The following is a 26,360-nucleotide window of genomic DNA, read 5'->3' on the forward strand; positions in this document are numbered from 1 at the left end:
CCACAGGCGCCTGGCGCTGCTCTGCCATGTGGCAAGTCACCTGCCTCAGCCTCTGCACTCAGAGCCCTTCTCTGCAGTCAGCTGAACTCCTTACAGGCCTTTGGCCCTGTCTGCTGCCTTCCGCCTCCATGAAGCCCTCCAGATGCCTCTCTTCACCGTGGCCTGGTGAGGAGGCCGAACTTGCTTCTGGGGGAGGTGAAAACCCTTTACACCTAGGAATTCTGCCTCCTCGACTCCTCCAAGCTGCTGGACCAACCAGGAGCTGCCGGCCAGGGTTCCTCCTCCCCAGCACGGAGAGATCCTGTGGTGCTGAGGTTTTGTGGTGCAGAACTGGGGAGGGGCTCCGCCATCTCCATAACAAAGAGCAGGGAGGCAGACGGGGAGCCTCGGGCCTCCAACCTGCATCCTCCCCAACTCAGTCCAGAGCAGACGTCTTTGTTGTTGCTAATTTGGCTTCTTGGGTTGCTTCCCAGCCTGCGGCTGACCCCGCTCGCCCTTGGCTCCCTGAGGACCGGGGCAGCGTCTGCTTCGCCTTTGTGTCCCCGTTTCCTAGCATGGTTTCTGGCAGCACTTTGAGGTCCTGAGATGGTAGGAGCAGAGAGTGTCCTCCGGGGCAGCGGTTCTGAAACGGCCACGTGGGGCAAACAAGGACTTCCTCCTGGTCAAGGGAGAACAGAGATGGGGGCCACGGGCTTGCTGGCTGTCGCCTCGTGGTGTCAGGAAGAATCTAGTCAGGTCCTTGGGTGATGGTCAGCCCCTGCCCCAGCCCTGGGCCTTCCCCTGTGATGCCAGGCTGGGAGGGCCAGGCACAGGGAGCTGACAGCCAGGAAGAGGGACTCCGGGCCAGGGATCCCTGGTCCGTGCGTGCGTGTCAACCAGCTGGGCTTGAGCCCGAGGTGGGAATCAGTTGGGAGGAGGTAAGAGGGGATGCCACCAGCATTTGTTGAATTAATGCTTTTTGAATAAATTCATTACAAAATGACTTTTATTTCTTATGTTTAGTCTCAAAGGAGCAGTTTCTGGAGACAGTGAGCAGAGCGTGGTGGGACTTGGGATACGCCCCCCCTCCCACCAGCACTGGGCCTCAGTGCCTGTCCCAGCTCTGCTCATGCCCCCGCGTGGGAGGGGGCTTGGAGCCTCAGAGGCTGGTCCTTGTTCTTGCACTTCCCCTGGGTCACCACCTGGACCCTTCCTGTCCCAGCTCCACCCACCCCCTAATGTATGAGCAAGCTCTGAGACCCAGACAGATGCTGAACCCAGGCCTCGTCACCCTCTCCACGCCTCCTTGCCTGGCCCTTGCGTGTCCACCTCCTCCTGGACACCTGCCGGAACTTCCTGTCGACCTCCGACCCACTCACGCCCTCCCAGCTGCGCCGAGCCACACAGAGGGCCTCGGGACTTCTCCCACCTTTGCAACTGCGGCCCCTTCTCCCCCAGCCCGGATCTGTGCAAGACAGCCAGCCCCTCTGGTCACAGATCTCAGCTCAGGGGCCCCTCTGCAGACTTCCTGACGCCCTGCCCAAGGAGCACCCCACCCCATCCTTGCCCCAGTCGCCCATCTCAGCTCACCTCCTTCCTTCTTTTGCTCCCTCGTCCTGTGTCCGTTCCCCCCCAGGAGTCAGCGCCCGGGGGGCAGGGCTGGCCTGTGCTGTTCCTCCTGCCCCCGCCTCCAGCCCGCTGATGTGCCAAGCCCCAGAGCAGGTGGGGGAACGCGGGGGGTGAAAGCTCCAGGCCCACCATGGATGTTTCATTCCCTGGCCTGCTTGCCTCCCTGGGAGAGCTTCCAAAACCCACGGCCCGCACACGAGCCTGTCTCGGGCTTTGACTGGGGGGAACCCAAGCTAAGATGCATGGTAGTAGTGGCTGCAGTGTCAGTGGGGAGAAATATTCACCTTAGCATCGTGACGTGAAGCAGCAAAAGGCACGAGGTACTGCCAGTTAGTGAGGGGTGTGTACTCAGCCACCGTCCATTAGTCATTCATCTAGCAGGAGATGATGGAGCTGCCACCTGGAGCAGTGCACTCTGTTAGTGCTCTAGGAGAGGCACCAGGGTGCATCACACCCCAGGAGGCCCAGAAGGCTGACCAGGGTGGCAAGGACCTGGGGTGGGGAGGGGTCAGGGGCTGGGTGTGGACCAAGGAGGGGTCTTGGATGCAAACCAAGGTTCCCTCCCCACTAGATCATGGGGCTTGGGGAACTTACCCCCTGGCTGCAGCTCCTCCTGCTCATAGTAGGGATGGTGATGTGGTCATAGCACTTTCTTGCTAGAGTTGCTGGGAGGAGCGCCAGACTCTGCCAGCATTGGCGGGGGAGGGGGCAGCAGGACAGTAAAGACAGCAGCCACCGCCTTGGGACCTCTGCAGCCCACACTGTAACATTGTAGAAATAAATGCCAGCATGGTATTTCTACATGGACGCTCAGCATAAATCACATTTGTTTCGATTCTAATTGCAAGACCCCCGCCCCATCCCCCCAACAGCCCCCTGCCCTTGAACAGTCCAGACCTGCTCTCCATCTGACAGTGGCATATTCTATGTTAATATGTTGCTATTTTCAACTTATTTTTTTCTGCACAAAAGTTACTTTTAACCCCGGGGGGCTCTGGCCTTACAGTCAGTGGTGTTTTCCAGTCTCGGCCGGCCATGCGGTGTCTATGGGAGGTCAGGAGACAAGTGACCCGACGCCAGGCCCAGAGCCCAAGCTGTTGGGGGAGGTGGCCCTGCGGATGCCGTTCTCACAGTGTGGGCTCAGCCCCACGCCCAGACCTCTGGACCCCTTCCTATCTCTCAAACACTAGTTTTGCGTTCGTTTGTGATCGTAGGTCAGGCCTGTCTCCCCAGCCAGGCTGCCTTCTCCAACAGGCGTTTGTCACTGCTGTGTCCCAGCACACGGCACCATGCCTGGCACCGGGTAGACCTTCAGTAGGTATTGGTGGGAGGGAGAATGGGATAAGGAAAGCTGGGAGTGGGTGGGGCACAGTTAGGGGAGCTGAAGGAGAAGTGGATTTATTTGAGCTGGGGCTGGATGAATGAGGAGGAGTTTACCAGGTTGACACGGTGGGAAAGGCATCCAAAGAAGAGGGAACAGCATGTGCAAAGACAGTGAGGCCTGAGTACATGGTTTATCCCAGGTACAGGAAGTAGGGCAGAGAGCCTGGAGTATCCGGTGAGATAGGGGAGTAGCTGGCCCGGCTGAAAGGGACCCTGGGCTGATCACACAGAGGAGCCCCAGTGGGAAGCAGTGAACTGGGACGTGTCCTGAAGGCAGAGGGGAGAGGCTGTGGTATGGAATTCTCACCGGGAAGGAAGACACCTGACTTGCCTTTCAGAGAGGACCCTCAGGCCGAGCTCAGGCATTTCCAGCTGGCCCCACATTCCTCCTTCACTTCTGCAATTGTCCCCGTGAGAAAAATCACGGCCCACGTTCTCCCACGGGCGCTGCCCAGGGCAAGGTCTACCCAAACGTCCCCAGAACCACAGAAGATTTTCCATGGAGGTGCTGGTTTTGAGAAATGAAACTCTGCTAGAGGGACAGACTGGTGAAAGGGGAAGTTGGAGCTCAAACCATTTTGGGGACAGTGGGTGCATTTTCCTAAATTAAAAGTACTCAAGGGGGCTGCCCCATGGCACAGCTGTTAAGTTTGTGCACTCTGCTTCTGCAGCCCGGGGTTTGCTGGTTGGGATCCTGGGCGTGGACCTATGCACCGCTGATCAAGCCGTGCTATGGCAGGCGTCCCACATATAAAAAAATGGAGGAAGATGGGCACAGATGTTAGCTCAGGGCCAATCTTCCTCAGGGGAAAAAAAAAAGTACTCAAAAGTGCAGGGCACGTCTAACTTCTCCGGGGCCAAACCTGGGAGCTGACACCTCTCTCAAGTGAAGAGAAACGATTGTTATTCAGGACAGTAATCTGTGTCCCTGATAACACACTCACACACACTTCAGGAGTCTACAGTGAGAAGTAATTCTTGTTCTTGAGCCTGTTGCCTCCTCTCTGAAGCAAGCCCAGGTCCCTGCGTCCTGCTTGTCCTTTCAGAAATAGGCATGCACGACCATGCCCCTGTGTGTACACGCCACTCTTACACAGATGCCAGTGTATCCTTTGTGCTGTATCTTGCTTTTTCCACACAATAATGTATTATCCCATGTCACATAGTTCCACCACCTTCTCTTTCTGGATGTACATAATTTATTTAGCCAGCACATCATTTATTTAACTTGATGGACGGTTCGCTTTTTGCCGTTTATTCTTACTGCCTCCTTGTGCACACGTGTAAATGTCTCTGCAGAGTAAATTCCCAAGGAAGAGATTGCTGGCTCAGTTGAAATTTTGACAGATTTTGTCACATAATTCCCCAAAGAGGTTTGCAAAAACCTACTTCTACCAACATGGTGAGGGTCTGCCCACTTTCCTCACTGCCCTCCTCTCAGGTTGGGGTCCAGCTTCGAGCCCCTCCCACCCCCTGGTGAGCCGGTCCCTGGGCTCAGCTTGGCTCTGAGTGGCTCCCAGGTGCCAATAAGCCCACATGGTTGGTCACCCCGGAAGGCACAGCCTGCAGCCCGCCATTCACTGTCCCCACCACCCCCATGTGATGTGAGGACGTTTCACTTGTCACTTTATAGTAAATTCTGCTTTCGTTTCATTTTTAAAATAGGTAACATGGTTCAAATATGAGAAGGGACAAAGCCAGTCTCCCTGCACCCTTTTCCTCCAGCCACCCGCTGCCCTCCTCAGGAGAAGAGCCATGGCCAGTGTCTTCTGTCTCTTTCCAGAAATATTTTGCACATATTCAAACAAACAAGTGCATCTTTTGTTCTTCCTCCCTCCTTCCCTTCCTTTGCAAACGTGATAACATGTCATTGCTTTTTCCACGTAACAGCATCTAGCAGAGAACATTTCAAATCTGGGCAGAAATTGCATCTTCCTTCTTTCTAGTACCTACAAAGCATCATATTTTATGAATATGAATCCCTCTGCTTCCTTCTCGTCATTGTCATTTCAGTTTCTTTTCTTTGCCATGCAAATATTTTTAACTTTTGCGTGGTGACATTTTCTTTCTGTGGTCTCTGGTTTTGGTGTCATATTTAGAAAGGCCTTTCCCACTTTGAGGTAATGAGAAATTTCTCCCATGATTGATTCGGGGACTTTCGTGGGTTTCGTTTTTCATCTTTAACTCTGATCCATCATGAATTTTTATTCTGTTATATGGTATGACATAAGGATCCACCTTGATAATTTTCATCTAGTTGTCCCTATTCCATTTATAAAATAATCCATTTTGTCCTCACCCATTTGAAATAACTCCTTAATTTAATCAGACTCCCAAAATGTGTTTGCGTCTCTCTGTTCGTGCTATGCAGTATGTACTGTTTTCGTATTGTAGCTGTATGCTCTGCTATTTTAATAATTGGTGGGGCTGGTCTGCCTTCATTATTCTTTTTTCAAAAATGCATTTGCTGTCTTTGCATATGAACTTGAGAATCCACTTGTCTAATGTAAAAAGAAATGCTATTAGCGTTTTATGGTATTAAATTTACAGACTAAATTAGGTGAAATTGGCATCTCTGTTAGCTTGAGTTTTCCTTCTTATATGATGCTATGCATTTCTGTTTCTCCTAATTTATAAACAGATTGTGATTTCTGTGTGTTATTGTGATTTCTGTGTGTTAATTCTGTGTCTGGCTACCTTACGGAATTCCCTTATTGCTTGCAATGGTTTTTCAGTTTGTTGACTTAGGTTTTCCGCATATATAAATAATAACAGCAATAATAATAACAGCAGGCCTCCAGCCCCCTCCAGCTTTCATAGTGTTGTGTTCTCTCTCTAATCTAATTGTACCGGCGAATAGTTCCAGGAGAATGCACAGTCGCAGTGGTGCTGGTGGACGTGCTTGTATTGTCCCCGGCTTTGATGGGAATGTCACTACTGTCTGTCTACTAAATAGATTTGGCTTTTGTGTATTCATGTTGAGGAAGGATCTGTCTATTCCTGTCTAACGTAGAATTTTTATCAAAATGGATGTTAAATGTTGTCAAGTGCCTTCCAGGGTTTCTCCCCAGACCCAGGCTGTGGGTCCACAGTGTGCCCCGCTAGCCCTGAAACCTCCTGCAGTTGCCGATGAAGCAATGAGGGACTGCCTGGTGGCGCCCAGGGTCTCTGTCCCAGATGCTTTCAGCTGCAGGAAGCAGAAAAGCTCCCCTAACTGGGTTAAATTAAAGGAGGTGTTATTCCTACAGACCGAGAAACCCAGAGGTGGCCAGTAACTGGGTTGGTGACTTGGGGGTTCAAGAGAGTCAGCGAGGACCTGGACGCCCGCCTCCCCTCTGCCCTCCTTGGCCTGTTGGCTTTACCCGCTGCTCAGCGTGGTCATAAGATGACCACCACGCGTCCCACAGGCACGACACGTCCCTTTGATGGAGAGGGGTCTCTTGGTGGGGTCCTTCTTTGAAGTCAGGAAGCCTGTCTCAGAAGCCCCTCCGAGGAGCCCCTGTGTCCCTGAGGCTGTGTCTCCGGTCTTAGGACGGCCTGTAAAGTGTAACTCGTTTTCATTTCTTTAAAAATCGTACTTCGTGTCCCACAAGCGCTCATGCGTAATGGCTACATGTGATCCCATCACAGTTGTGCGCCCCACCCCACCTAGCCTTTCCCATTTGGGGCGTCACAGTGCTCACGACATCTCACCGGGTGTGTCGCTGCTTCTTTGACTGGGCCTTCTGAGATCTGAAACAGGGTGGGCTCTGTGGCCACTGCCTTTCTCGGGCAAACAAGAACTTCACTTTTGGTTCCAGCCCATCAGAGATGTGATTGAAAGCCCAGAGCGAGTACGAGGACCCACAAAGGATGGGGCGCAAGGCCATGGGGAGACCCCGGGGGGCCCACTGCGCACTATTTGGGGCATTGGGGGCTCTAACTGTCTGCCCGAGACCTGGGGGGTGTTGGGACTTGCTTTCTCAATGTGTCTGTGATTTCCTTGACTGTCCCGGCCCCAGGGGAAGGGGGCCAGTAAGGGCCTGGATGTGGAATGTCTAGAGGCCCTGAGGACAGATGGGCGGGCGCCTGACACACCCTGTTCACTGTTGGAGATCAAAGAAGTCTTCTCAGCTAGCACATCCCAAGGGGGAGAGAGGCCCACATAAGGTTTCCATGTGCCCCAGTGTAGTGACATTGGGTGGAGTCTGTGCAGGGACTGGGGACTCCGCCCATCCCTGTCCTGCTCAGTGGCTGCCTCCCTTCTTCACAGGATCTTGTCTTCCTTCTCAGAAAACAGAGCATGTGGTCCTAGGCAGATGGTCCCTGCATGGTGAGGCTGTGCACCTGCCCTGGGGGCCGCATCCTCTTCCCTCGGTGCACATACAGCAACCCTAAGCGACAGATTCAAGACAGCCCTGAAGGAACCTTGGGGACCTGAAGTTTCTGCTTCTCACAGCCCCAGCACCTCCTCTCCTGACCCTCTGCCCTCCATCCCCTCCCCTAGGAGGGCCCCTGGGAGGGCGTGTGACAGAGGGTGACAGCTGGGGCACCCTGGGCCCTCTGCAGTGCTGCCCTGGGGATGGAGCAGGGTGGTGGCAGGGGAGCGTTCGGGAAACCCTGGGCCCTGCAGTTGCCTGAGTGGTCAGTGGGGAGGGTCTGTCTGGTGGTGGACCCCAGGTTGCCTTCACTTCCTTCCCGGGGCTCCAGCAGTTCTCTGCGCCTCACTTCCGTATCCAGTTTTCCCTGGGGTTCCTTTTCTCCCTATCTGTTCAGACTTATGTTGGGCACATATTTAGGCCACGAGACCACCTTTCACGACTGGCTTCCAGTCCCCAAAGTCAGATGACAGCCCAGCACTATCTCCTGCTTTCTGTGTCCTCTTTCCTCCTTCCCCTCCACCTTCCCCTGTCTCTTTTCTCTCTCTGCATTTGTGACAATAAAAAGGCTTTCTAGAAATGCAGAGGTGGGTTGTCCCTGGCTGAGGGCTGCTGCTCACAGGAGCCCCGAGAAGGGAAGCAGGGAGCAGAAGGCCCAGCGCCCCCTAAGGACCCCACCCCACTGTTGATGCATCCAAAGGAGGCCAAGAGGTGACCTGGGAGCCAGCCCCTGTTCGTGGCCCTGAGGCTTGCCCAAGGTGGACCAGGTCGGCCTCTTGCTGCCCTCCTGCAGGGGGGGGGGGGCCTCAGATTTTCAGCTGAGAGAGCACACCTTGCCTTTTGCTGATTTCTCTGTGGGAGGCCCCAGGCCTGTCTATGCACGCAGCTCGGGTCCCCAGATCACGCCCCCTCGAAGGTTGGGTCTAAGGTGGCCAACACCCTAGGAGACTGGGTGGCATGTAGTTTGTCTCGCCCACCCAGGGCCCACTGGAGAGGTCACCCAGCCTCATGTGATAAGATACAGCCAGCTCGCTCTGAGCAGGGGTCTGGGCAAAGCTAAGTGGGAGCAGCTTTACAGTCCAGTGTATATGAGTCACCTTGATTCTCCCAGCCCCCATCCCCAGAGGGGCACTACACAACTACAGCCCCCCCCATCTTTGTAAAAGCCTTAGGGCAGGGCACAGGTAGACCCCCCCCCACCCCCCGCAATTATTGCTCTGACCTAGAGAGGGGATCCATAAAGTAGCAACCCCTGATGCTTCCGCATAGGTTACATCATCTAGTGATCTTAGTTGTCTTCTTGCAAAGATTCTGGCAGGCACCAGGTGAGAGTTTAGGGGTCAAGTACAGAGATGGAGAAGGAGGTCAGGTCCCAGCAGCAGAGGTGGAAAGAGTGGCCAGAACAGGCAGGCCTGGAGACAGCAGCTCTAGGCTTGGAATTCTGGCCTTCCCGGTTCTGCCCTGTGTCACGTGGGCAAACGATTCCATCTGCCTGAGCCTCAGTTTCTTTACCTGTATAGCACGGATCCTAACACCTACCTAACAAGTCATAAGAAGATAAAATGCCATAGTGTATGTAATTACCTGGCACATAGTAGGCAGCTGCTGCTTCTGTTATTATATTTATTATCATCCATATCATCATCATTATTAAAAGAGATGTAAGGATAGGTAACATCAGATTCCAACTGTCTAGGCCCACTGAGGCAGCAGGCCACGTGGGGGGGGGTCGTGCTTCACACTGTATTTTGACAAGATGGGGGTTGTGTTTTTTATCTGTTGCTGTATGACAAAGTACCCCAAAACTTAGTGGCCTGAAACACAAACATGTCACCTCACTGTGTCTGACAATCAGGAATCTGGAGTGGCTTAGCGGGGTCCTCTGGCTCAGGGTCTCTCACAGGCTGCATGCAGGTGTTGACGAGGGCTGTGGTCTCATCTGAAGGCCTGACTGAGGGAGGCACTGCTTCAGGCTCACTCATGTGGATATTGGTAAGGAAGGCTCCTTGAGTGCTGTTGGACTGAGGGCCACGGCGCCTTGCTGGTTCTTGGCCAGAGGCTTCTCTTAGTTCCTTGCCACATGGGCCTCCCCACAGGGCAGCTTACGGCACGGCAGCAGGCTTCCAGCAGGACAAGTAAGGAAGAGAGCGGTGGAGGGCATGCAGGATGCAAGCCACAGTCTCTTTGTAACCTAATTCAGAAGTCACATCCTGTCACTTTTTGCCATCTTGCATTCATTAAAATCAAGTCACTAGGTCCAGCCCACATCCAAGGGGATGATTATACGAGAGTGTGAATAGCAGCGAGCAGGGTTCATTGGGAGCCATCTTAGAGGCCGCCTGCCACAGAGATGGAGCCAGGAGCCCAAATTCTGCAGCCAGACTGCCTGAGTTCAGATCTTCAGCCCTCAAGAGTGGGTCGTGAGTGGCCAATACTTCAAGAGACCAGTTGACAAATAATTCCCCCTTGCTGACCGGGGCCAGTTGGGAAACTCCATTCTAACTAGTCATGTGACCTCAGACCAATTCCTGAACCTCCCTCAGTCTCTGTTTTCTCATCTGTAAAATGGGTGTCATCGTTGTACCACCTTATACAGTTGTTCTGAGGATAGTGAGCCAAAAGATGCAAAGCTCTTAGAATGGTGCCCAGCACGTGGTAAACACCCAACGAAAGTTGCAAAAGATTTTTGTTACAAGAGATTGCTTGTGACTTCCACAGAGCTCTCCATGGGTCCCCACAACAACCACCGCCACTCATAGAACTCCCACCCTTTTCCAGGCGCTGGCCCAGTCTCTGGGCGTACCAGGGAGACCAAGGGAGGCAAGGTCTGCTTTCGTGAAACTTACATGCCTACAGCAGAGGCACAGTAAGCAAGCATGTGGATACATAAGCTGATTTCCCAATGTGATAAGTTCTGGAGAGAAAGGAGTGTGAGAGCATGAAAGGAGTGGGAGAGAGGAGGGACAGCTACTTGACCAAGGTTCTCACCAGGGAAAGTTTCTTGAGTTGACGTTTGAGCTGAGGTCTGAAGGTGAGAGGGAGCTGCCGTGCGAGGAGCTACAAGAATGACCTTTGGAGCACCTGAAAGCACCAGGCTTCTAGTTGGAAGAGGTTGAGCTTGACGAAGAGCAAGGGGACCAAGATGGCCACTGGCAGGAAGCGTGGGCACGTGGAAGGAGATGTGGTCAGGGATCTGGAAGCCCAAGGTCACATCAAGGTTGCATTTTATTCTAAGAACAGGGGGCTCTCCAAAGAATTTTAAGCAGATGTGTGTTGTTCTTAATTGGCTGCTTCTCTTTGTGGAAGGGATGGATGGATGGATGGATGGATGGATGGATGGACAGATGGACAGACACATGGGGAGATGGGCAGTAAATGAGTGGCATCACCACCAGCACAGCCTCTTGTCCCGTACGCTCTCACCAGAGTTTGGTGCCCACTTCCAGCTCCAGCCCTTTCGGAAATGCCTTCAGAGCTGCCTGTGGTCCATGCTCCCGACACCGACACCGACACCGACACCGTGTCCTGGGAGGAGGGAGTGACGCTGGAGGACAGGCAGCCAGGCTGGGCAAGGGGGCTGGCCTGGGCTCTCTTTGCCACCATGAGGGTGGCAGCTGATTTCATGGACAGAATCCCAAACAGCTAAGTTCACGCCCTGGCTGTGCCATTTCCCAGCCGGGCGGCCCTGGGCTACTGGAAGCTCAGGAGCTCCTGCCTCTGCCTGGAACAAAGGGATGACAATGACTAGAGGGGGTGTGATGGCACTGATGAGGCTTGTGCATGCAGTGCCCAGCCCATGTCTTCCTTGTCTCTCTCAGTCCTCACCAGAGCCTCAGAGGCGGGTCCAGTTATTGGCCTCATTTTGCTCATGAAGAAATGGAAACAGAGAAAGATTATGTGGCCAGTAAGCACTTAATTTATCAGGCTTCTCCCAGACATCCATTTACTCTCCCCCACCCCTGAGGCTGCTCTTGGAGAGGAGGACCCCGGGGGGGGGGGGGGGGGTCACGCCCTGTTCTCAGCTCTCCCGTGCCGGGGTAATCAGGTGGACCCCGCGGCCCCCAGGCTGTCCTGTTTGCGCTCTCGCTGTGAGAGCGCAGGGGAGGGAGTGCCCGAGGTGGCAGGCGGGAACAGCCATGGGATTTCCCTTGTAGGAACAGGGGGCCGAGCGTGCAGCAGCGGGAGGGCCCCGCGGGGATCCCGGCTCGTTCCTCCCTCCCTGCCCGGGCAGTCCCGGCCCTAAGGCGCTGAGAAGGGCAGAAGTTCCCCAGGAGACACAAAGGGGGCCTGGCCCAGCGCGCAGGGGCAGAGCGCACCGCACAGCGTCCGCCGCGAGCGAGCAGGCGAGGGAGCGAGCGCCCCGAGCCAGCCGCGCCTGGGGTCGCTCCTCACACCCAGCCCCGCTTCGCACCATGCCCTTCTGCCTCGCCAGGCAGCTGAAGAGGAGCAGGCGTCTGCCCAGGGGTGAGTGGGCAGCCGGGACACCAGATCGGGGGATGATTAACCCTTGAAGGGCAAGTGGCATTTGGAGGCTGGAAGCGGGTCAAGGGAAATGAGTGATGGCAGAGCGCAGGGACGCACGGGCGGCTTGACGCTTGCTGGGGTTCAGCCCGGGGTCGTCTGACCGGGATGGGCAGCGAGAGATGCAGCCTCTGTAGACTGCAGAAAAGCTCAGCTGGCCCCTAGGCATGCTCAGAGCTGGCCACACGCGCGTGCGCACACATGTGCACACACACGTGCACACACCAAACACACACACACTCAGTCTCAGGAAGTCTGAGGGTAGCAGGTCCTTCGGCTCACCTCCAGCCCTAGTCTAGGCATCTACAAGCTGTCCGGTCCTGTAGCCACCAGCTCCCTGAGCGCTTGAAATGTGCCTAGTCGGGAATGTGCCCTTAGTACAAAATACACACTAGACTTTGAAGACTTAGTACAAAAAGTTTATATATAATATCTCAGTATTTTCTGATTATGTGTTGAAATGCATGATACTATTTTGGATGTATTGGGATAAATATATGATTCAAAATAATTTTACGTTTTCTTTTTACTTTTTTTAATATAACTACAAAAACATTTAAAATTGTACATGTGGCTCGCCTTATGTTTCCGTTGGACCACATTGCCCCAAATAGCTGTGTCCCCACACTTGGCCTTTGCCCCTGGGAATCCAGCCGTTGGGGCCCCTGGGGCTCCCTGCTCCCCTGGACAGCCAGGAGAATGATGACAGGCCCTGTGACAAGTATACACTGCAGCTGCTGTCACCTTTAAATAGTGACTTCTTTTAGTTTTTAAATATCTGCCATAATTCCTGGGCTAATTCAGAAATCATTTGATTAATTACATCAGAAGGACAGCTTTTTCACCTAGGCGTAATAGAATAAATCCCATGGCTACTTGGTTTACAAAATGCTTTCACAAATATCACTTACTCTTTTTTCTTTTTATTATGAAAATTTTATCTGAAAAAGTTGAAAGATAGGAGTTCTTGTCCTGGACCCCCTGCCAGGATCTGCTGCATTTTGGAGTCACACCTTCTCCCCCATAGCCCCTTGGGTGGGTGGAAAGAGAGATGCAAGAACAAAAGGAAGTCCTTAAATTCAGGAGTTCAGAGGGAAAGAAAGCCCAGCTGGGAACAAGAAACGCTGGGCTAGGGTCCCAGCTCATCACTTTGGGGCTGGTCCCCTTGAACAAGCTATAGGCTGAAGTAGTGAGCAGAGTGAGGTCAGAGTGTCTGGGGTCATAGTTCACTGATTCTACAGCTTGCACATGTCTCTAAACATCCCTGAGGCTCAGTTTCCTTTCATTTAAGATGGGGATAAGGACACCATTTCCCTTGTGAGTGTTCAGACATCATCAGTTCCCCGCCATCGCGCCTGCCTTAGAGTGAGTGCTTTGTGTGTGCCGCCATCTTGGTTCTGCTGCTGTCATTAATCTTCCATTCCTCACAGAGTCTGTGCCTGCCCTCCCCACACCAGGCACTGCTTGGTGTGCTGGAGTTGCTGATGAAACAGACAAAGTGGGAGCGGGCTGAGAATAAACAGTATAAATAAGCATGTCATGGAAACACATAAAATATATGTGTACTGGTGGTGATAAGTTCTATGGAAAAATTAAGACCGGGAAGGAGCATGGGTCACGGTTTGTGATGCAAGGTGAAGTTTAAATAGAGTGGTCAGGAAAGATTCCCCAAGAAGGCAACATTTGAGGAAAGACCAAAAGGAGCTGAGGGAGAAAGTCATGCCTGTGTCTGGAAGAACAGCTTTCCAGGCAAAAGGACTGTAGGTGCAAAGACCCGAATGCCCACATGCCTGGTTGTTGGAGGAATGACAAAGAGCAAAGTAGAGAACAGCAGCGAGGTCAAGAGAGGAGCGGGCAAGGGGCCTGGAAGACCATTGCAAGGACTTGGCCGAGAGGGGGCTGCTGAAGAATTTTAAGCAGAGGCATGTGACTTGATTTGGGTCTTAACTGGGTCACTGTGGCTGCCATATTGAGGATAGCCTGTAGGGGGCGAGAGAGGGAACCCCGAGGCCTTGCCGGTGATCCAGATGAGAAATCGTGGTGGCTTGGACAGGTGGAACGCTGAAAAGTGGTCAGATTCTGAATGTATTTGGAAGAGGAGCCCTTCCTATTGCTGATAGGGGTGGATATGAGCTGTGAGACAGTGGAGCTGAGGATGTGTCTGGTTTCCACGGAGTAACTAGAAGATGGAGGTGTCCCCACCTGAGAAGGGAAAGGAGTGGCGGATCTGGAGATGGATTCTGTATTTGGTGAGTGTGAAATGCCTGGAGACCTCTCACTGAAGCTGTTGGGTGGGCAGTGAATAGACGGGTCTGGAGGACCAGGGGCAGTGAATTTGGAAACCATCGGCATGTGGGTGGCAGTTAAAGCCTGGAGACTGGCTGAGCTCACCCGAGAAGAGTGTGGATCAATGTGGGGCCGAGGGGAGGGAAGGCCAGGTGGCTCCCAGCTGTCTGTCTTGGGCCCCTGGCTGCCCAGCACCCGGACGGGAACCCAGGAGGACGCTGGTGTGGTAGACAAGGTGGTGATGATTTTCAGATAAGCCGTGTTGTGCCTGTGGGATGTCACACAACTATGGGATTCTGAAGGTCATTGAGACCCATGGGCAGTATAGATGTGGTGGTTCTGTATCAATGGTTCTCAGCTGGGGGCAGTTTTACCCCCCCCCCCCCCCCCCCCCCCCCGCCCAGGGACACTTGGCAATGTATGGAGACATTTTTGGTTGTCAAAACCTGGGAGGGAGGGAGAGGCTGCTGCTGACACCTAGTGAGGAGAGGCCAGGGATGCTGCTGAAGATCCTTCTATGTGCAAGACAGCCCCCTACCCCACCGCAATGAAGAATTATCTGGCCCCAAATGTCAATAGTACTGAGGTTGGGAAACTCTGCTCTATGCTTTGTTTAACTGAGTGTGATAATAAAAGTGAACATGGAGAGAGTGCTGGCTAGATGCCGGGTGCTGAGCTGAGGGAATATCTCATTTCATTCTCCCAGGAAGGTGGGTTCCTTCATTTTCTTCACGCTAAGGGGTGTGACTCTGACATTTGGGGAAGTTAAGTCACTGTGCTCCCCCTGGTGGAGCTGAGGGTTGACCCCAGGTTGGGCTGTAAGCACTGTTCAAGAGGGCCTCCAATGCTGTGATATGTGGCGGGATGGGACAGAAACCCAGTGGCCACACAGACTGGTTAAAAAAAGAAGAGGGAAAAAACCAGAAAGAGTAGCAAGAGACCTTCATGTTTCATGATGAATTTCATTCTGAAATAGTTGCTGTTATGATTTTTTCTTTAACTGAAGCTAATACTCGTCCTTCGTAAGTAACAGAGAAAAAGGCAAGCATAAACAATTGAAGGCTGCAGAAATCCCAAAACTTGTCTTAATGACCCATTTTGTCTTCCTTGCATTCCCCTCCTCTGCCGCAGAAGAGGTTTCATATTGCAAAAAGAGAACCAGTTTAGAGGTGAGCAAACCTGGGTTTGAATCCTGGCCCCTCCACTTGTTGGTTTGTGAGCTAAATTTTTAACTTCTCCAAGCCTCAGTTTCTTCATCTGTAAAATGGGGTCGGTGACATCCGTTCCTGGAGTGTTTATGAGGACACAATGTGACTGTGCGTGTTAAGCATCTTGCACCGTGTTTCCCACACAGTAGGCTCTTAGAATTGGTAGTAGGACTTTTACTTCTGAACAAGATGGAGCAATAGAGACCAATTTACTTTCCTACCTGAAACAGCCAAAAAAAAAAGACAAATAATATGAAACAGTGTTTTTCAAGGTCCTAGGCATTAGGCAATGAAGAAGTGTGACCCTCAAGAGATGGGAAATAAATGAGGTGAACCCTACACAGGCCCCAGCTTACTGCTTTGAGAAAGTTTCCAGGCTGTGATGCAGGAAGGGGAAAGCCAGGCGGAGCCCATTGGACTCCATGAGTTAAGGAGACAAAGCTGAGAGACAGGGAGACCAGAGCATCTAGAGTTTTCAGGATAGAATACCAAGGAGAAAAGAGCAGCTCAGAAAGGAAACTCCCTGGAGAACTCATCATCACATGCATGTGAGGAAATTCCCTGAGGCTGACGAAGAAATCACTAGAAAGGAATAGAGGCAGCAGTGCCCACTGTGACACAGGCCTGGGAACCGTGCCTTTTCTCACTTGCCGTAAGGAAAACCTCATGACTCATAGGGCATTGCAAAGAATACACAGCAGGGGAATAATTAGCTCTATACTGAGCACTCTGGACCACCTAATAAATCTTAGGAGCAAAATCTGTAAGGATCGAACTTTTTCCAAGTAACCCAACTTCATCCCAGAAAATGGCTCAAGAATACTTACAGGATTACAAAAATATCCAGCACCCAACCATTTAAAAATCACAATGTCTGGCGCCTAATCAAAAATATCAGGAATGCAAAGAAGCAGGAAAATATGACCCATAATGTGGAGAAAAATCAGTCAACTGAAACCAACCCAGAAATGACACAGATGTTAGAATTAGCAGAAAGAGACATGAAAAGTTTTATAACTGTATTCCATATGTTCAAAAAATTAAGTAGAGACATGAAAGATTAAAGAAAAGGACCCAAATCAAACTTCTAGAGATCAAATCTATAATGGATGAGGTGAAAAATACACTGGATAGGATTAATGGCGGGTTAGACAGAGAAAATGAAAAGATCAGTAAACTTGAAAATGTGGCAACAAAAATCATGTATTAGTTTTCTATTGCTGCTGTAACAAACTACCACACACTTAGTGGCTTGAACAACACAATTTATTATCTCATTGTTCTGTAGGTTAGAATCTGACATAGGTCTCAGTGAGCTCACATCAAGGTGTCAGCAGGGCTAAGTTCCTTTCTGGAGGGGGGAATCCATTCTCTTGACTTTTCCAGCATCTAGCAGCTACCTGCCTTCCTCAGCTCCTGGCCCCCTTCATCCATCTTCAAGGCCAAAAGTGGTAGATCAAGGCCTTCTCCCACCACATCAGTCCTACCGTTATTGTTACATTTCTCTCTGACTCTCCTTCCTCTGTTTTAATAACTCTCGTGATTACATTGGGCCCATCCAGACAAGCCAGGATAATCTCCCTATGTTCAGAGCAAAGAATATTACTAGTGATAAAGAGGTCATATCATAGTAAAGGGGTCCATTCATCAAGAAGACATAATCCTCAATATTTGCTCTCCTAATAACAGGGCTTTAGATTAGGTGAAGCAAAAACTGATAGAAATGCAAGGAGAAATAGACAAATCTACACTTATCATTGGAGATTTCAATAATCTCTCAATAGCTGATAGAACAAGTAGACAGAAAATCAGTAAGACTGTAGAAAATTTGAACAACTCTATCACCCACTAGACCTACTTTAGAAAACACTCCGTGTAACCAAAGCAGAATAATTTTTCTCAGTGCACACAGAACACTTACCAAGATAGACCATATCCTAGGCCAAAAGCAAGTCTTAATAAATTTAAAAGGCTTCAAATCATACCACATATGTTTTCTGGCCACAGTGGAATTAAATTAGAAATCAAAAACAGAAAGACTTTTGGAAAATTTTGGAAAATTCCCCCAAGTTTAGAAACTAACACAATTCTGAATATCCTATAGGTCAAAGAAGAAATCCAGAGTGAAATTAGAACAGCTTTTGAGCTGAATTAAAATGAAAATACAACATACCAAAATATGGGGGAATGCCCTAAAGCCGGACTTTTAGGGGACAATTCTAGACTAAACACTTTAAGAAACTAGAAAAAGACCAAATTAAATCCTAGTTAAGCATATGAAAAGAAATCATAAAGATCAGAGTGGAAATCAATGAAATAGAACACAAGCTGGCAAACCGTGACCTGTGGCTGGCCCCCTCTGTTTGTAAATGAAGTTTTACACAAACACAGCCTTGCTCTTTCATTTGCATATCGCCTGTGGCTGCTTTCCGGCTGCAACAGCAGAGTGGGTAGTTGTGGCAGAGACCATATGGCCTGAAAACCTAACATATTCACTCTCTAGCCCTTTAAAAAATTTTTGCTAACCAGAAAAACAATAAAAAGCTGGTTTTTTGTGATTATTAAAGTTGGTAAGCCTCTAGCAAGGACAGATCAGGGAAAGAAGAGAGAAGACATAAATTACCAAAATCAGAAATGAGAGAGGTGACATCACTATAGATTCTTCATCTATTAAAAGGATGATAAGAAAATATTACGAACAACTTTACGCCAATAAATTTGACAAGTAGGTGAAAGAGACAAATTCTTTGAAAGACACAAACTACCAAAGCTCACTAAAGAAGAAATAGACATATATATTAAAGAAATTTGAATTTGTTATTCAAAACCTTCCTACAAAGAAAACTCCAGGCCTAGGTGGGTTCACTGGTGAATTCTACCAAATATTTAAGGAAGGAATAATAGCAATTCCACACAAACTCTTCTAAAAATATTGAAAAGGAGGGAATACTTACCAACTTATTCTGTGAGGCCAGCATTACCCTGATTCGAAGACCAGACAAAGACATTATAGGAGGAGAAAACTGTAGACCAGTATCCTTCATGAATAGAGATGAAAAATTCTCAACAAAATTTTAGCAAGTTGAATCCAACAATACATAAGAAGGATACTACGTCATAGCCAAGTGGAATTTATCCCAGAAATGCAAGGTTGGTTTAGTATTTGAAAATCCATCAACATAGTTCATCATATTAACAAACCAAAAAAAAAAAAAAAAAAAAAGTCAGGTGATAATCTCGACAGATACAGAAAAAGCATTTGACAAAATCCATTTCTGATAAAAACCCTCAGCAAACTGGGAATAGAAGAGAACGTCCTCAGCCCGAGAACGGACATCTACAAAAAACCTACAGCAGGTATACTTAACAGTGAAAAACTGAATTCTTTTGCCCCAAGATCAAGAACAAGACGAAGATGTCCGCTCTCACCACTTCTGTTCAACCTTGTATTTGAGGCTCTAGTCAGTGCAACTGATGAGAAAAGAAAGAACAGTCACCCAGATTGGAACAGAAGAAGTAAAACGGTGTTTATTTGCAGACGGCATGATTGCCTATGTAAACGCACCAGCAAGTCAGTGGAGAAAGGATAGTCTGTCCAACAAATGGTGCTGGAACAACTGGGCATCCATATGCAAAAGGAGGAACTTCTATCTACACCTTGCATCATATCCAAAAGCTCACTCATAGACCTAAATGTAAATCCTGAAACTATGAAACTTCTAAAAGAAAAGCTAGGAGAAAACTTTTATGACTTTGGGGTAAGCAGAGATTTCTTAGATAGAACACCAGAAGCACGCTCAATAAAAGAAAAAAATCGATAAATTGGGCTTCAGCAAGATTAAAGACTTCTGGAAATTAAAAACAGTGGAAATATGCTGTTAAGAGAATGAAGAGCAAAGGCACAGACTTGCAAAGCATATATCTGATACAGGGCTTGTATCCAGAATAAGTAAAAAACTCTCAAACTCAATATGAAAAAAATGAACACCCCATTTCAGAGATGAACACAAGGTTTCAACAGATATTTCACCGAGAAGATACGCAGATGGCAATTAAGTACGTAAAAAGATGTCCAACGTCGTTAGTCGTTTGGGAAATGCAAAGTGAAACACAGTGCTGTCCCCTTGCCCACCCACTGGAATGGCTAAGGTAAAAAGACTGACCCCACCAAGTGTTGGCGAGGAAGAGGAGGAGCTGGAACCCTCAGACGCTCCCGCTGGGGATGCAACGTGGTGCAAACACCTTGGAAAACAGTTTGAGGCAGTTTCTTAAGGAGTTAAACATAATATATAAAAGTATACGTACATGAAAATACTAAAAAGCTCAACGTACAGGCTCAGAGCCCCAGGAGGGCAGGACTAGGCAGGGGCACAGCTGGACGTGAGGGCGTCCGCCAGCCTCTGGGCATGGCGGATCCAAGTTTGGTGGGAAACTTATATGCAGCTTATATGACTTGAGGGGCCCCTCTTTAGAAAAAAGAATTCAAAAATGAGAAATTCATACTAGGTACAGAAGTGAGTATTTAGGACAAACGAGTATCTATGACAAATTCTTGGAGCCAGGGGTCGCCAGGTCTCTTCTGAGTCATCTTGAGATTCAAGAAAGCTTACCCAGAGAAGCTTCTTGGTGGCATCTGGCTTCCTCTGCCCACCTGTAGCACTCAGGGATCCCAGCCTGAGAGCCCTTGTGGTCTGGGGCCCTAAGGATGCAGAGCCACTGTCCTGCTTGGTGGCAGTGCCCACACCCCGTGAATGATCACGGCAGCCGAGCCAGCCTTTGCTGTCAGCAGCCCCATGCCCCCTTTCTCCCAGTAGCCACGTGGGCCCAAAGGAGCAGGGCTGTGTGTGTAGCGAGGGACTCCACAAGGGCCTGCAGTCTTGTCTCCTTGCTCTCCATGCGCCAGCCTGCCGAGCCTCCTCAGTTTCAGTGGCCTTGCTGTGACCACTGTCAGATGGACCAGCCTCGTTTGTGGGGGTGATGGGAGTGTGGAATGGTCAGAGCCCAGATGAAAGACTTCTAAGAGGGCAGGTGTGTCTGTCAGCTTTGTTCATTTAAGCATCACCAGCTTCTAGAAGAGTCCCAGGCAGGTACCAGGCACTCAGTAAGCACTTGTTCCTGTCGGGTCTCCATGGCTGGGCTGCGGGTCTGGGTCCCACAGTTGTCCCTCACTGCCGTCCCACCCCCCTGGGAACACGGGTCCCTGGGCCCACAGCCCACCAGCAGATGGCCCTGGTTAGGGTCTGAAGCTATGGGACCTTAGGCAAGGACGTAGGTGAATTACATATTAAGGGATGTTGGGAGGGGGGAGTAAAGACAAGATCATTCTTGAAAATCCCTTAAGTTGCCTATAAAGTTCAGTATAAATGGTTTTATGTACATCCCAAAGATTAATTCAGCGTCTAGCTGTGAACGGGGACAGGTGGAGAATTCTGGAGCATTTGCTCCATCCTGGTTTAATATCAAGCCTCTGTAACATGAATACCTATGGAGAATGGGCTCTCGTCTCTAGGCTGGGGAGGGCAGGCTGCAAGGTCAGATCCTGAGTTAAAAACCCGGTGACATTGAACTGTACCCTCAAGATGTATCGATTGAAAACAAAACACACAGCGGGGCTACCCTGGGTACCAAACTTCTCCGAGCTGGCCTCAGATCTGCATGCCATGGTTCTCCTAGTGCCCCAGGATGCTTTTAATGATTTCTGTTTTGATACAGAAAAAAGAAAGCAAGACTAAGGGAGAAAAGAGAAAACCAGGAAGGGCCCAAAGACAGACGTGCGTGGTGTGAGGGGTGGGCTGCAAAGATAGAACCAAACAGCAGGCTGTGGCCTCTCACTGGGCAGGGGCGCGGCGGGGAGCCCCTGGGGTGGGGTGGGCCTGGCCGGAGGCCGACCGGGAACCCACAGTAAGCCTGTGTCTCCCTGTCTTGCAGGTGGTACCGGGGAGCGGGAGAAGGTGCCGGCCAGCCCCGAGGCGCTGCTGCTCATGGCCAGCTCCCAGCGTGACATGGAGGACTGGGTGCAGGCCATCCGCCGGGTCATCTGGGCCCCGTTTGGCGGAGGTACTGCCCGTAGCTCGCATGCTCACCCTCTAGAACCCTTGCCTTCAGGTAATCATGCCCTCTGCCCCCCACTGAGCCGCACGACCCCTCTCCCTCGAGACTCACTGGCCGTGTCCCCTGCTGCTTCCCGCAGGCTGGCAGTATCATCCTCGTCACCTGCCAGCCCTCCAGGTCCCCAAGCAGACCCTGGCAGAGGCATCGGGGCTTTTCAAAAATATGCCCTCCTCCCACCAGAGTCCTGTCGTCTCTGTGTACTTGCCTCCCTGCGTCCAGACCCCTGCTGGACACTGGGTGTGTGCGAGGTGGTCTGCACAGTGGCCACACATGGGCCACATGCTCTAGGGGGTCATATCAGTCCTCTGGAGACCATGTCCCACCCTCTGCTGTGCCTTGCCACAGCCCTGCCTGCAGAACCCACGCCCGGTCCCTGATCAGAAAGAACGGTTGCTGTTTACTCACTTCTGCTTTATTCGAAGCACTTACTGGGCGCCTAAAGTGTACCAGCTTGTATCCCAGGTGCGAGGAATTCAGTGGTAAACAAAAGAGGATGCCTAGGCCTCCCCTCCATTGTCCTGTGGGAGACAAGAGAGGCAAGTAAAGGTGTCACGTGATGTCCAGTAGTGAGAAACCAGTCATGGGAGCCAGGGGAATGCTGGGAAGAGCAGCAGGCAAAGGGACCAGCAGGTGCAAAGGCTCTGAGGTGGGGATGAGTGATGGGAACATGAGGAATCTCAGGAAGGCCAGTGTCTCTAAGGGATTGAGGACAGGAGAGTGGAGGAGCTGAGGTGAGAGCAGTCGCCGACATGGGGGCATTTCAGACTTTTTTCTAAATTTGTGGAGCACCAGGGAAGACCAAACAGGAGACAGACACAGTCTGACTTAGATTTATAAAAAGATCCTCTAGCCACCACGTGAGGGGTGGACCGTGGAGAGACAGGAGTGGACGCAGCAGGCTGGGGCAGTCGTGCAACAAGAGGTGAGGGGGTGGAAGCTGGCGTGGGGGTGGAGGAGGTGGTGGTGCAGAGTGGTCAGCTGCAGGCGTGTTCTGAAGGCAGAGCTGCTGGGCTTTGCTGACAGTGTAGACACGGGCGCCAGAGAAAGGAACGATGACTCGCAGCAGCGTGCGCGATTGCCATCTCTGTAGGTTGGTGTCCATGAGAAGTCATCATGAAAAGAGCTTTCAGGAGGGATCGCCATGCTGGTTGGGCCGGGGCCACCAAGTCCCTGTGGATAGTGGACACCAGGGACCTTCAGACTGGCCAAGTTCTGTCCACATGGCCGTGATGTCCTCCCTCTCCCCATGCAGTGTTGGACTGGCGTGTCTTCTAGGCAGGGGCAGGCCCTCAGCTCTGGGGGCTCAGAGCCCATTTCTGGATCCTGCCTGCCCCACAGGCTGCGTCCCTTCCGCCACCCCTCCCCTCGCCGGCTCTCCTGTCCCATTGCTGGCTGTGGCCCGCCTGACCACCCTTCGTAGAACCATAAATCCCTCATGTCCAAGGTCAATGTAACTTTGAAAGTCGGAATTTTCTCCTGGGCTTCATAAATGGCCTCACACTGTTAACCGTGGCCTCTCTACCCCTTGATGGTTGCAGCAGCTTTGACACACGGCCCCAACTTAATGGCCTTGGAAGACCCGAGCCCACCCAGGGATTTCTGCAGCCTCCAAGGGCTTCCTTTGGTGCAAGGTGTTGGCAGGTGAAGCGACGGAACAGAACAGAGCCCGGAGCAGGCTCCCATGCAGCTGGACTCTAGTTTATGACAGGTGGCACCTTGAGCACCGGGGAATGGAGAACATCATCGACATCTTGGGGTGGAGAAAGATGCCTTAAATGAGTTGCAAAAAGCACTCATCTTTTAGGAAAAGATTGATACAGTTGTACTACAGAAAATGAAGAGCATCTGTTCTTTAAAGGGTAGATTAAGAAAATGAAAAGACAAGCTATAGATTGGAGAAAGTCTTTGGATCATGTAGAACCATTAAAAGACTGCCTCCTCAAACTCCCACAGATCAGGAAGGCAAAGACAGACAGACCAGGAGAAACATGGGCCAGAGCCTTCAACAGGCACTTTGCCAAAGAAGAAATGCTCAGCGAACATGGGCAGTGGTGTTCAATATGATTAGGAATCAGGGGAATGCAAATTAAATCACAACGCAATACTTCTATTCACCCACCAGCATGACTAAATGAAACGACCGATAGTTCCAAGTGGTGACAAGGATAGAGGGCTACAGACACGTGCATATATGGCCGGGGAAGTTGTTTGACGGTATCTGCAAAAGTCGATGCTGTGTCCCAGCTGTCTCCAGATAGAAACGTGCGCACAGGTACGCCAGAGGACTCATTCCTGTTGGATGTTCACAGCAGCCTTATTTACGATGGCCTGACACTAACCAAGCATTTAGCAATGGATAAATAAATACGATTCATTCGTGCAACAGAAAACTCTACGACAGTGAGAATGAATTAACCACAGCTCACCCAACAGCATGCACGATTCCTAAAAACATATTGTGGGACTAGGGTAGCCCAATAAAATGCTAGATGATTTCATTTATATAAAGTTGAGGAACGGGGCAGAAGGAAACTATATTCCTTATGGATGGATAATTAGGCAGCAGAAATATAAAGACAAGCGAAGAAATGAAGGCCATGAAAATCAGGGCTGTAGTCACAGTTACACGGGTGTTTGTTTTACAGTAAGGAGTTCATCTGTACGTATGGGCCTTAAGTACTTTTCTGGATGTGTGCATATGTCACTATATAAAAGATAAAAAATAAATAAAAGAAAGAAGAGAAACTAAAGGTCAAAGAAGCTAAGTACTTTGCCCAAACTGGCACAGCTAGTCAGGGAGCCAAGCTGAGAAACACAGGCGGTTGTTCTGATCCCAAAGGCCGCGCTTTGTCCCAGCCCCTGCAGGGCACTGTCGCACGCAGTCTGTCTGCACTCAGTAAGCTGGCCCACACATCCATCTGTGTCTCCCTCCCACCCTCCCTCCAGCATCCCAGGTAGAACTTAGCTTCGCCCCTCCCCCGGGCCCCCCCAGCATTTATCGAACTTCTCAGGCTGTGTGCTGAGGAACTTGCAGGAATTAACACAGGAACCATCATCAAAGGCAAAAGGCTCTTATCTCCCTCCCACCAGAGGTGCAGAGGAAACACAGCCATTTGGGGTTAGCGGGGCAGGCGTGTCGGGGCAAGCCCAGGCACTCGCAGGTGGCTCTGCTGGCCGCTGCAGGGCTCCTGGCAACGCTGGTATTATCCGGGGTCCCCTGGAAAGGAGCCTTGGAGAATCCGTCCTTCTCTCACTGCTGAATAACGAGCCTGCCAGCACTTTCAGCCTTGTTTGTTCTGGCAGAGAGTAGGCCACCTCCGACAGACACGGCCGGGCAGCGTGCCCACTGCAGTCCCGGGGGAGCCCGCCATCCCCACAAAGAAAAAGGGCCAGGCCGGCCGTCAGGGAGCCTGCTGCTGATGGCCTGCCCAGGGATGGCCTGGCCAGAGGGCCTCTTGTCTGGGCATTCATTCATTCATTCATTGAGCCAGGCAGTCGTTCACTCAAGAATGTGTCCTAGGGCCTGGGTTGCAGCCGTGAGCAGGATGGACGAGGTCTCTGCCCTCATGGGGCGCACTTTCTAGTGGAGGAGATGAATCACAAACAAGATCGGTAAGCCCATCGTAGGGTAGGTGGTGATGAGCTCACTGGAGAAAGACAAGGGGGGCAGGGCAGCGGGAGTGATGGGGGTCCAAGGTAGTGACATTGGAGTCAAGGAGACGAAAGGGTGGATTACACAGATATCTGGGCCGGAGCAGAGCTGTCTGTGAAGGGGGAGGGCAAGCAGGTCAGAGAGGGAACCGGTGGTAGAGGGAGAGGGCCTTGTCTCCGTGATGACCGGCTTTTCCTCCCAGTGAGGTGTTCTCTTGGCGGGTTTTGAATAAAGCAGCAGAGCCTGACTCTGGTTCTAACAGGATCCCTCCGGCTGCAACGTTGAGAATAGATGAAAGAGGGCAAGGACGGAAACAGGAAGCCAGTTAGGAGCTCAGCAGACAGCAATGCAGGTGAGAGCTGAGGGCGGCTTGGCCCAGGCTGGGGTTGAGGATGAGAAGTAATTGAATTCTTGGTGTATTTTGAAGATAGAGCCAGTAGTGTTTCCCCACTGGAGTGGAAGGAAGGTGTATGAGGATGAGGGAAGTCATGGGTAATTCCAAGAGGTTTGATCTCAGCCCCTGGAAGGATGGGTTAGCCGTTAACGAACATGAGAAAGACTAGAGCAAGTGCACTTGCTTGGAAGGAAGACAGAGTTCCCTCTGGGGCTTGGTCTGAGATACCTGTTGGAGGCTCAAGCTTAGATGTCAAGCAGCCAGTCAGACATTTCAGTCCAGAGATTAGGGAGGAGACTGGGTTGGAGAGAGAATTTGGGGGCCATCGACATATAGATGGGGTTGAAGCCACGAGGCTGGATGGGGCACCACAGAGCACGTGCAGGGACAGCAGAGGACCAGGGCGAAGCTCCAAGCTGCTCCCCAGCAAGTGTCAGGGTGCAGAGGAGGAGCCAGCGCAGGGGGCTGAGAGGGAGAGCCAGTGAGGGAGGGGAGCAGGACAAGTGGGGCCTCTGAGCCGAGCGGAGAGAGCGTGTAAGGAAGAAGGGTAGTGATGAGCTGTGCGTGCACTGCCGAGGGGCCAACCAGAGGAGAATGGATGCTGAGTGCGGTTCACTGGTGACTTGCACTGGCTGGTTTTGAAGTGCTGGGGAGAAAGCCTGAAAATAGTGTGTAAGAGGAGGGAAACTGGAGTATGGGGATGGCCAACCCTTTCAGGAAGTTTGCTGTCGAGAGAGAGAGAAATGGGACAGTAGCTGGATGGGGAGGTGGGGTAAGAGAGGGATTTGTTTATTTTTTTTTTAAGTTGGGAGACAAAACAGCAATGCAAAAGATTGAGA

At 51.0% G+C, this 26,360-nt stretch overlaps 1 protein-coding gene across 10 annotated transcripts in view; it reads left to right on the forward strand.

Annotated features, from left to right (window-relative positions):
- ARHGAP22 (Rho GTPase activating protein 22) overlaps positions 1 to 26,360 on the forward strand; it is a 188,167-nt gene that overhangs the window by 137,174 nt on the left and 24,633 nt on the right. For 4 of the 10 annotated variants that reach the window (XM_023648277.2, XM_070265086.1, XM_023648279.2 and 1 more), the window contains one exon: positions 21,293 to 21,469. In XM_023648277.2, coding sequence (XP_023504045.2) covers positions 21,293 to 21,469 — 177 coding nt within the window. Of the gene's footprint in view, positions 1 to 11,651; positions 11,814 to 21,292; positions 21,470 to 26,360 lie in introns of those variants that run through there. The other 6 variants (XM_023648280.2, XM_070265059.1, XM_070265065.1 and 3 more) reach the window with 3 other exon arrangements.

Source organism: Equus caballus, chromosome 1, assembly GCF_041296265.1.
Source record: "Equus caballus isolate H_3958 breed thoroughbred chromosome 1, TB-T2T, whole genome shotgun sequence".
NCBI lineage: Eukaryota > Metazoa > Chordata > Mammalia > Perissodactyla > Equidae > Equus > Equus caballus.